This window comes from Teleopsis dalmanni, chromosome 2 (genome assembly GCF_002237135.1).
Source record: "Teleopsis dalmanni isolate 2A chromosome 2, ASM223713v2, whole genome shotgun sequence".
Classification (NCBI taxonomy): Eukaryota; Metazoa; Arthropoda; class Insecta; order Diptera; family Diopsidae; genus Teleopsis; species Teleopsis dalmanni.
The window spans coordinates 92,896,289-92,908,636 of NC_051847.1; the positions used below are offsets into that span (position 1 = coordinate 92,896,289).

Here is a 12,348-nt window from a genome sequence, read left to right on the forward strand (position 1 = left end):
ACAGAATGAATTTAGTTTTTGGCGGTACTCGTAATGAAAAGGTTGTAAGACGTTGATCCGTACTCGGAGATATTTAACTTCAAATTCTTAGATTCGTGCGCGTCGTAACAGTGTCAAAAAAAATAAATATGAAGGATTTAGATTAATTAAGATGAAAATATAATTCAATTGTTAGGGACCAAAAAAATCCATATTAATTGTATTTAATAATTAAATTACTTATGTGTGTCAAAAAAAAAAATATTTAAATAAATTTTTTTTAAAAAAATAAAATCAGTTATAAGTAAATAAATCCTCATACCAAACAAATAAAAAAAATTTAAATAAAAATAATTACACGTGTAACAATATGGAATCTAATACCACAGCAGCCATTAATATGTCAATGACGCAAAATCCAACTAAATTTCTGGAAAATGGTACAATGCTTGGTGCACTGACGAACTGCAGCAATAGCATGCCAAATGTTAAGGTTGCCGAAAAGCAAATGGTGATACCGGAAATAGTGATCAGTGCAAGCTACAGCACTAATAGTCTGAATCAGAGTCAATATATGATTAATACCGTGGAAAGTAATGAAGAAATCGCTGTAGAGAGTACAGCACTCTTAGCTGCGGCACAATCTGATGTAGAGGCATTACCGTCCGATGAATTCGAACAATTCGTACTTAATCGCACCACATCAGACAGTAATATATTGGACTCCAGCATATACAGTGAATTACAGTTCTCACCCTCAAATGACGGCAATTCAAGCGGTAGTGGCGGGCCCACTGCACAACTGCCGACAACTCAATCAAGCACAGCTTCATCTCACGCTGTTGATTTACTTAATACCAGCACGTGTTCACGCGACTCGCGCCAAGCGAAACGCACACGACGCAAACATAAATCTAAGTCAAAATGTGGTACCACGCCACCACAACGCGCAACACCTGTAATGGGTACTTCGTATCCACCACAATACACAGCCATTTTTTTGGATCCGCATCACCATAGCGGCACTGCCAATGCAATAGGACAAATTGCAAATGCGGCAGCGCCATCAGCATTTATAAATGGACCTGTTACTGATGCAGCATATCTGCAACAACAATTTCAGTATTTTCAGCAGAGACCAATGATGACCTCGCTAAATCAACATCACAGGTAAAAAAGATTTTAATTAAATGTCAGTTTAAATTGAATTCAATTTGTCAAAGAAGCTAAACCAAATATTGGGAAAACTTAGTCAAGGCAAGGTTTTCCCAATGGAATTTTAAATTTGCTAAAAATAAAAAAAAAAATTTTGATGTAAATTTTAATGACTAGAAAAACTAAAAAAAACATTAGAAACTCAAAAACAGTAGAAAATAATACCATTCAAATTTTACATACATCAAATCACATTACATATTTTTCAACAATATTTCAAAATTTTTGGACAGATGATTAATGGGTAGTACATGCAGTTGACCCTCAGTTTAACAAAAATTTTAATGATTTTCATTATTTCGAAAACATTTTCTATACAATATTCATTATTGATATAGAATATTTTTGATATATTTGTATTTCACAAGTTTTTAATTTTTCATAATTTAAAAGGTTATTTACATAGGGTATCCTTAAAGCAAGAATCTGCTATATTAATTCATATACCATATAACACTAATAATATATGTCCGCTATATAAGTTATTAAACTAATTTCATTTATTTGGATAATTAATTGCCTTCGATTTACTGAAGACTCGTCCGAAAACTCAAAAACTGTGGAACTAGTTTCCTAACAAAAAAGACAGACAAACGGATAGAACTAAACTTATACGATAACTGAGTTCAGTATATAAATACTCACAATATAGAAGGCTTTCGAATAGCAAAAAAAAGAAACGACAACACAAAAATTTATTTAATTTAAATTTATTTAATTTTTGTAATTGTCCTTTCATACTTTGCTATTCGAAAACTCTCTAAATTTTAAAAAATATAACTCTTTTGTCACTATAAAGAAAGCGTAGCTTTATCAACAACAACAATACATATTTTAAAAATTCAGAATATATATATTATGTAAAATTTGAATATAGTATATATAATATCAACATAACTTCCATTATGTGCAAGTTTTAAAAAAGTTAATATACTTTTATTCACAGTCTTTGTGTAGATTCCACAAAGCTATTATTTAAATATTATAGTTTAGTATTAATATGGTAAATATCAACAGCTATTATATATGTCATTCGATTTCCAACACACTGAGCAATATTATGGAAGATGTTACCAATGACACATTTGCTTCATATGTTTCTAAGACTTCAATTTTATACGGAAGTTTTCCAGCCCTTGTGCGTGATCTTAATATAATACCTATATACATATTACATTCTGAGACAGCTCAGAATTTTCGACTTTTTCTATAATACTAAGCAATTTTAAAATCTGTTGTGAATCATTTTGAAATGTCTCTGAAATTGGTCTTTTCTTTAATTCAATCAAACTATTCTTATTCCATACTAAGTGCCCTGTCTACCTCGACTGTCGAGTAATATAATTGTCATTATTGATTAGATATATATATAAACCATAACTTCTCTAAAAAGCATTCTTTTGATTTTAATAAACTACTGCAATAGATTCTTAAGAATTGACAATAAAAGTCGTCTTTGCATTTCGTTGAATTATCATGTGATATACTTTTATTTTACTTATAAAGTAATTATTATTTAATTAAAGAATAAAATTAATTTTTTTTTAATTTAAATTTAATTAATTTTTGAAAAATGATTATTTTAAAATCCAATTTAACGTCAGCTATGACGGTCGTGACTCTTTTACTTAATAGAAACTATTGTATTTTATTGGAGAAGTTTCGAAAAGTAGTGAACTCCAACAACAAAAATTGTTTTTATATTATTTTAATTAATTGACAGTTCAATACTTAGTACTTGCAGTCTCAAGAAATATTATTTACAAATAATTATATGTAAAAAATAATTCAAAGGCCGCTGAGGATGGACCTTGATGATTAGTGCATTGCGAATATATCGCAATAGGGATATCGAGCAGTAAATCAATAGGGCAGTAACGAGCTCCATAATTGAATAACATAGTAATACCATAAAGTTCTAAAAACAAATAGATTCTTAAAATGTATATTGAAGTAATTGGTTTGCACTGTTCTATGTTAGTCGTCTACAGAGCACGTTACCAGAGATCTACCTATTTATATAAAACTTTTAATTAAAATTATATATCCGATTATTGACTAGATTATTTATTTTATTGATAAATTCTTATATATAAAGCAAAGCTAACTGTTCTAACAAAAATTGAAGGAAATAATGAGGAGAGATGGATTTTGTTAAGAACTCCAACAACATTTTCTGTGATTGTGTTAGCTGCAGCTCAAAATAATGGAAAAGCATTAAGTGTCAAGAAATATCCACAAAATTGCGTATCGGCCTGTACGTTTAATATAAATTGGCGTTTAATATGAAAATCTTCTAATTTCTTGTTTATTTCTGAATTGATAACGAAACTACAAAAACATGAGTACAGCCCGCAACAAATCAAACTAACAAAATTTCATCTTGACAGTACAAAACTCCAAAAAAAAAAATAAATAAAATGGAATAGACATTTTTGACAGACGCTTTTAAAAACATAATTGGCATGCTCCATCACACATTTCCACTTCGAAACTAGCACTACTGATGCAAGGGTCCTACCAAAAAAACAAAAAAAATTTATGAAAAAAACTGTGATGGAATAAGAAAATTTTATCATTGCACAGAAATCACGTCACGCGTACAATTTACGAAATGAGCCACTTCAAAAAGTCAGGCAGGCAAACGGACAGACATGGAAATAGCTGCACCCCGCCGTAGAAGAAGACGAGGCACTTTTTGGAAATATTTATTCAAATGCTTTAAACCGAGAAGCTTATGAATTTGAATGGGAATAAGCACAGTAGCCAAGCAAATCTTTTTAAGAGTTCTTCTGATTTTTCCATTTTATTTTAATTTCTTCAACGGAAATTAAGCAAAGAGGAGCACATTTAAAGCATCTCATTGTCATTTCCAGCAATTCAAAATAATTGAAGGGGGCTTAAATGTTACTGGGTACAAACAGTGTCATTGATATGACCAAATATGAGCCCACTTAAATTCCGAAAATTTGTAATTTTCAAAATGTGTGTCAAGTTTTCATCTAACAATAAGTCGCACTGTGTCACTTCTATTTTTGAAAAATGGAATGGAATTACGAGCAGAAATTCTAAAATTTTTCACTTGGCTTAAGCAGTGCCCACAGAGTTTCGGTATTAAAGTATTTTCCATGACAGTTCGTTCGAAATAATTGGAGCATAATTCAACATTTTTCGTCATAAATGCAATGCATAAAATTCTGCATGACGTGACCAGAAATTAATAATTTTTGCTTAAATATTTTTATTTTTTATTTTTATTTTTCACTTTGCCAACGCAAAAGTGATTGATCGATTATTAAACGGAACTGCTAACTCACGTCACGTAGAAGCAGTTGAAGTGATGTAGGATTTTAAATAAATTCTGTGTTGTAGAGACAAATGCCGTTAAATAAACTAATTAATTAAGTTAATTAGTTTATGATTAAAAACTTTAATTTGGTGTCAAACGCGAAATTTAAAACCTAATTGAGTTAAGTAGCTCCAGAATGCATACAATTCACTTTACACACATAAATATCTGCTGCATTTATCCGCATACAATGTATACACATTATACCTATGTAATATATAAATATGTATTTATATGGGATAGTAAAAAACCATGTATACATCACCTCTCTAATTATCTGAGTATATGTTTCTATATCTAAACTCACAGACATAATAATACAGACTATTCCTATCAAAATCATACAGCAATTAATTTTTTGATCAAAGAATTGAAAAAAAACGCGTCAACCCAACAATCCAAATTTCAACGGAGACAAAAAGGAAAGAACCTTTATCCGAAAAAAACTTTCAATTATAAAAACTATACCAATAACTCAAAAATTAAACAAGCTAATTATACTTAAGTTTTTGTGCTGTATTAAACAGAGATTTTCTATTATTATTAATACGACAGTCTCCAGTCTACGACAGACCTGTCCCTATCACAAAAAATATTAGCAAACACATAGATCGGAGGCCGTTTTAATACCATTGGGAGACTTACTTCACATATAAAACCAGTTTTAGGAAACCAGTTCTGTTCGATCAACTACATATGTAGCCTCTTCCTCAGATTATCGCTCAATGAGAGTATTTATGTTTTAAGTCAGGTCTGTCTAAATTACGGCCCATGAGACACATGCGGGCCGCGGCTAATATAAGTATGTGCAGTCCACGACATGTTTCTAATCTAACACAATTACGCAAGTTTCTTTTGATATATATTTTGGTAAAATCACATTATTTTAATTTTATGCTATCCCTAAAAAATCAGTTCAAATAAATTATTAATTGAACTGAATTTGAAGCCATGGTCGTATGTACTTGTTTCTACGCTCATCCAATCTGCACAGTGAGTTTTATTGATCCGTGATCATACCTGATCTGGACAGCCATATTTTAAGTAATCTTCGATTAAATGTTTAACTTATACTTATAACAAATAAATAAGGGTAAATAAAAATTATCTGATCATTGTCGGAATTTCTGATCGTTTTTTATAACACAAATTTTAATATTATAAACAAAATTTTTTTAAAAAGAAAATGTTAACATAGAGATTTTGTGCAGAAATTTTTTTTAATATAGGTATAGTGCTTGTTGTTATATATATTGTTGTTCCCTTTGTATTTCTTTCTTTGTAGTTTAAAGTGCTGTTAGTTGCTACTTTGGCTCTTATCTGTTTTAATGTAAATATTCACGTCATAGAGTTTCATTTTCTGCTAGGCAAAATTAGCATTCAGGTATGCTCATATTGTTGAAATGATAACACAGGTTGAGGTCCGGTAATCAGCCAGCATTGTTAGCTGTCATACTAACTCGTTATCAACGTCTTTTAGTTCTTATTGAATTTTTGATCAGGGACTTATTTACTCTTGTTGACCAACAAATTTCACTATTTTTGTGAATAATAGTAAATAAATAATAACTTTCTATTTAATAATTATAGTAATATCGAGGTTGATATTACACATGCTCATTATTTTACACATTGCTTGAATCGCGTTTAAACTTAATTAAGATAGACAACTTAATTGTTATTATCTTATATATTCTGTAGTTCTCATTAATTACACATTATTATAATAAAATGTAAAATTAGTTAAATGTTAAAATTGCTATTAATAATATTAATTATTAATAAATTTAATAATAAATTATTAATAAATCTATTAAAAAGTTTATTGATTGAAGCTGCTTATAAAAGATCCAATCAAATATTTTCATCACTAGGATAACTACCAGTAATGAATATGGTATATAACCAGTTAAAAATCTATCTACAATTCAAGCTCTGGATGGTGGTCTTTTAGGTAATGAATGATAGATGTTTTAGGTAAAAGCTCTTCTTATTTCAAGGGGGGGAAATAATACAGAAAACTTTAGCTAAATCCAAACTGGGGAGATAAATTTCTGTCAAAATTCGTCTGATTCGTAAAATTTTGATCCAATCTGGGGAGGTAAATTTTTGTCAAAATTCGTCTGAATCATAAAATTTTAATCCAATCGTATTTTTTCCATCCAATATTTTATTTATTGAAAAAATTTAAGAAAAACTATAATTCTGTAATTTTAAAAGGCGTTCCATTAAATTTAAATATTTTAATAAAAACAAAAATAAATTTTAAACACAAATCCTTTTTTCCTGTAAGTGTTGTGGTTTTTCAAAGTAATTGCCATAAAAGTTCAATTATTAAATACTAATTAATAACAACTTAAATCGATTTGCTAAAAGAAAAATAATCAACCATTTAATTAAAAATAAATATAGAAAATTGAGGATAAAATTAAAATTTATTGAAGAAAAACATTTCTTTGATTGAATTGTGCTTTTCTGGAATGTGAAGTAGTTTTCTGTCATATTTTTCTATTTCCTAATAAAATATAACTAAGAGTAGATACACAGAACTACAAACTAATGAAATGTAATATAAAATTTATTTATTAGTTTTATATTTTTTTAACATTCGTCTAATTCTTATTAATTTAATAAATATATATTTGTAAATTGAATTTTAACCTACAAGGTTACAAATCTTAAAGTTTCAAAATTATAATTTTACAAAATATAAATTTTGAGTATACATTTATCATATTGTACAGAATATGCATACATTGAAAAAAATATCACACATTTTTTATCTTTTTATACATTACTGATGTTAATAGTATGTCCTTTTTCCACTGGTTTAAAATAATTTTAATACACTACATATATAGTAAGTATAAATTAACTCTATCTCTATATACTAATAAAAACTGATTTTTATAATTTACATACATATAATTCTCTTAAATAAATATATAAATTTTTTAAAAGAATATTTAACATAATTTTTTTACTAAAGTGAAACTGCAGATAATTATAATTATATACCCATTAACCCAATTTTTCTCTCGATGCAATTAATTGGATGTTACCCAAATACCACGACTGGCATTACTGACACTACAACAAAATTTGAACTCAAAGTATGTCCGATCAAAGTAAGTCAAGTCAATTTCGAAAATTATACAAAATATCAAAAGTTTTCTTTTTTTAAAAACATGTAAACAAAAACAAAGTTTGTATCTCAAAATGATGGACACTTGCATTTCTTAAGTAATTTTAACTGCAACAAAAATCGATTTCTTATCACGCGATTAAGTGCAGCAAACGAGTCGGAAATCCAAACAATTGATAAACATTCTTCTGTAAATAGACAGACAGTCGAAAGGCGCTGTAAAGTCTGTGTAAATAAAAAGTGATATGCTAATTGACAAGCTGAAATCGCCTCCAGTGAGATTAGATTAATAGAACAAATTCAAAATCAAACACACTGCTATGCACATAAAGAGCATTCCATTTGACTTATAAAAATCTATAGATTGTTTGTGAAATAATTTTATATTTTGTAGTCAACTGCATTCTAGATAGAAAGACCAGTTTATGGTATGTCCTTTCAGAAAAGATTTGTTTATACTTATGTATTATTTTTGATAGCTTTTGTTTATTTTCTTATTATTTTCTTAACTACTCAACATTAAATACTAGAAGTCATTTAGGAAAGAATTCTATTCTAGATACTTGCCGTCTCAAAAAATTATTTACGAATAATTAAATAGAAAAAACTCCAAGACCAATTCAATTCAATAATTCCAATTCAATTAATTATTAGTAATAAAAAAAAAAATTTGTTGCAATTTTACCACTTATCGATAAAAACCTATCTATTGTAAAAAAGTAGTTTATACTAAGAATTTAGTTTCGTCGAAACGGACGTTAAAAATCAATTTAATATAGAAGCCATTTATGTATCTTTCTACTTCTTGAATTTCGTTAAGAAACTTGTTAGATTAGGTTATACCAGCGATCTCTAAAGGATCCACTTAGGCCTATGGCCCATTATATTACCATATATAGAGAAAAAACTCAGGATTTAAAACCACCTAGAAAAATGGCAAAGCTCGAAATGCTGTTAAGTATCAGGTCTTATAATTGAATAAGATCTTCAGGAAAGGGAGCCTCCTAAAGTGTTGAGTCGCCACTGTGCATGAGCTGGGCAAAGAAAGCACCTGCATATTTTTAAAAAAATTACTTACAACAAATGAAGAGGATTAATATGACATATACTCGACTAATTACTGATAAATGCTTGGAGATGATTAAACAACCGTTGCTAATGCAGAATGATAAATATATCTGATTTCCTGGTACACTTATTTGACAACGGATTATAGTAGAGTTTCACTCAAGCTTCAAACTACTTCTTTCACTACGTAATATGTTGCTATAGGTAATACTGATATAATTTAGAACTCAAGATATCTAGTTTTATAGTTTATAAATCGTTTATATAGATTATAATACGCAATATTGACAGTACTTAATCTTTGAAAAAGATTACACAGAGTCCTTATAGCATTTATCAAGGTGTTCCTTGGGACAAAGTATTCACGCAAAAATACTGGTTGATAAGCACACAAAAGTCACTTTGTATTGAAACTCACAAAGTTATCACAAAGCTTTCAATGGCTTTCATTTCAATTTTTTCAGATAATAAAATTTCTAGTCTCTTAACAAATAATAGTTAGCATAATTAGTATTGCATTTAAAGATAGTAGAGATACAGATCATTATTTACTAGTAATGATCCTTGTAATACTAGTCAATAGTCAATATATATATAGTCAATATATAGTATTAAAAGCACTCGTGCTCTTTGTAGATACATAAGACCCAAAGCGTTGCTTAGATAAACGAACCTAACACAGCTAGAAATACTTAAAAAATACGTCAAAGAAATACTTAATGGTGTACGAGCTTTTTAGTTTCCACTCCTATCTTTCAACACATTCATAAAGCAATCCAACGGTACCAAGTAAGTCTACTTTTGTCGATGGGCTGACTGGGTTTTTCGCATCTGATAATTATGTATTAATCATTGTTGATCACCACGTTGTAAACACTCTAAATTTTAAAGTTATTGTAAAATCGTGAATATAGTTCAATTAATAATTTGGATGAATACTATTTTAAGACTACTTTATATGTTTTAAGCACTTTATGCAATAGTATGCTTTATGTACTCGTATATTAATATTACATTCAATATTAATAATGTTAAGTTTGGAGTATCTAGAGTTAATATAATTCATCATCTCTAAAACTACTAAAATATATTAAATGGTTCAAATAATAATTTTAATTTAGAATAGAACAAGTCATTATAATTCTAAGTCAAATATGACTAAGAATTTAATATTTAATACAATAACAGATTTATTATATTTAAATATAATGGCACACATTATTTTGACATCTAACTCAGAAATTTCATTGGAGTCCCTCAACAATACTTCTTCTACATTCCCAAATGAACCAATTTAATGAAATAAATTATTATATCACACAACTATCATAATGGAGTTTCACATAAACATAGTTTATTGTATCTTTTGAAACAATTTATTTGACATATCTTATTTGAAAGTGTTTCGTCTTGGGTATTTTTTGTCGCTTACTAACTTAGTTGCGCTACACACGAACGTTACTTCAAGACATTGGCCGCCATCTAAAATTCCTTATACGAGTATTCTTTGTGTTTTGTGTCTTCTGTGCGACACATTTTTTTGTCTTCTTGGTTCATTTTTATTGCTGTATCGCAGTCGGTTGAACCCTTGTTATCTGACACCGCAAAGGAAGTTCATCAATATCAGTTTTCAAGCATGTCTTGTGGTTCAATATTTTCGGGTTTATTTTTTTCTCACTTTCTGCATTATTAGTTAAAATACCTCTTAACTAGCGTACTCAGGTTCGTTCCAAAGCCGGAATACTCGTACTTCGTTGACGGACAGAATGCTGGTCGTTCTTAAAACATGTGCGTTAATTGAATCGATACTTCACATCTATATACATAAAGCACTTATATTGATATTAAAAGGAAAAACGTGGAGTTTATTGTTTGGTTGTGGAAGTGCTGTACATATTTGCTTAACAGGTCAATAATTTTTATACTTGGTGATAATACCGCGTTACTAAGGTCTTTGTGTTAGTTTCCCAGAATGCCGTCAACGAACGATACATTCGGGCACATACTTGCGTTAACAGTTTACTGATTTAATTAGTATTTACCTTGTTTATTTAGTCAGTTGGTTCTCAAGTTTGCCTGCAGTTAAGTTGACAAATTATTTTTGACAAATTATATGGAAATAATTACAAGTTTTGACGCGGTACATACACGATTCTCTGATTTAACATTTCCTGCAATCGCTTTTAGCTGTTGCTACTAAAAGCAATTACAGTCAAAGGTATTTTCAACTTTTCAACCGCAGTCTTTGGTAGAAAATGTAAATAATTTTAACATGGCTTTAAGCTCCTTGAATCATTTTACCCTAACTTCGATTTATGAATGAAATTTAACGTACTAAAACGCACCCCTTCAACACTCGCAAATTGTTGAATGAATGAAGGCGCCCAAAACGAACTGCTTAAAAGTATCAAATTTCTTAAAAGCCGGTACAATGTAAACTTTTTCATGCCGAAATCCAAATCCGCATGAAGGAACTCATAATCTTCAGCAAACACACTCCTTGTGTTTACTTTTATCTTCTAAATTATAATAACATTTTTTGTGAGTTAGGAAAAAAGCGGGTAGAAAAAATCAAACGTACTCAGACAAATCACTTCATCATAATTCACCCCTTTTTCTCCACTCCACACTGCTTTGGAACTGCTTTGGAACTGCTCTGAAAAGTAATAAATTTGCGTATTTGGATGCATTTTTTATGTGGCAGACATACGAGATAGTCGTATATATACATACTACGAACATATATATTTGAGTATTTTCCATAAATTCATTTAAAAGGTGGGTGTTATCTGGTATTTCCGTTTGGCACCACTTCCTCCATTTTAAATTTTATTTGGGTTATCAACTAATTCAAGTTTGAGTTTATTTTATAGTTCAATGAAACAAAATTCAATTTAAATTGCATATTTTATTATTTTAAATGAAAATTTAACTCGCAAATGCGGGCTAAGTCTGAAAAATTGTGAAAATTTGACATTAAATAACAAAACGAGGGTCTTTACTCGACATTTTTACGCTGATAAGTGTTTAGGCATAATCTGGCCCATAAAACACTTGCAATACACGTCCGTGATACATTCTCACAGACGTATTTTCAGAATTTATGTGAGAGCCTCCATAAGGGTAACTTCCGTTTTTAGCATTTTTTTAAGGTAATTTTATTTTGGCAGACCATTCATTTTTGTACTTTTTCGCACCCTAATCAAGGATTTTGTTGGGTATTCGCGCTATGTTAAGTTTATCCTTTAACATGGAAATATATGCTCTATTAACGCTGACGTTTCAATGATTTAAAAGCTGCTATCATTTAAAATATATTATTTAATTTAATGAATGTGCATTGCTTGAATATTAAATTGTGTGTGAAAATCTGTTTAGCATCTATGGAATTAGAATGTCTATGAGTAATCATAATTGATGTCATTGATGCATGAGATTGTATAAGAAAATATTATTGAATATTTATATTAATAATGGTATTAGTATATATATATAAGTGTAGATTAGTTGGTCTTACAAAAAGACTCAACTAAAACAAATATTATTGAATAATTCAATAGTAAATTATTCGAACTAATTTATATAAAAATGA

The 12,348-nt window shown here is 29.0% G+C and overlaps 1 protein-coding gene across 1 annotated transcript in view; it reads left to right on the top strand.

Moving 5' to 3' along the window:
- Nucleotides 1-324: 324 nt before the first annotated feature.
- Nucleotides 325-12,348, top strand: part of LOC119686168 — a 29,892-nt gene continuing 17,868 nt past the window's right edge. The window contains exon 1 of the mRNA XM_038100670.1: nt 325-1,149. Within this exon, the coding sequence (XP_037956598.1) occupies nt 350-1,149 (800 nt within the window). The 5' untranslated portion in view covers nt 325-349. The remainder of the gene's footprint in view (nt 1,150-12,348) is intronic.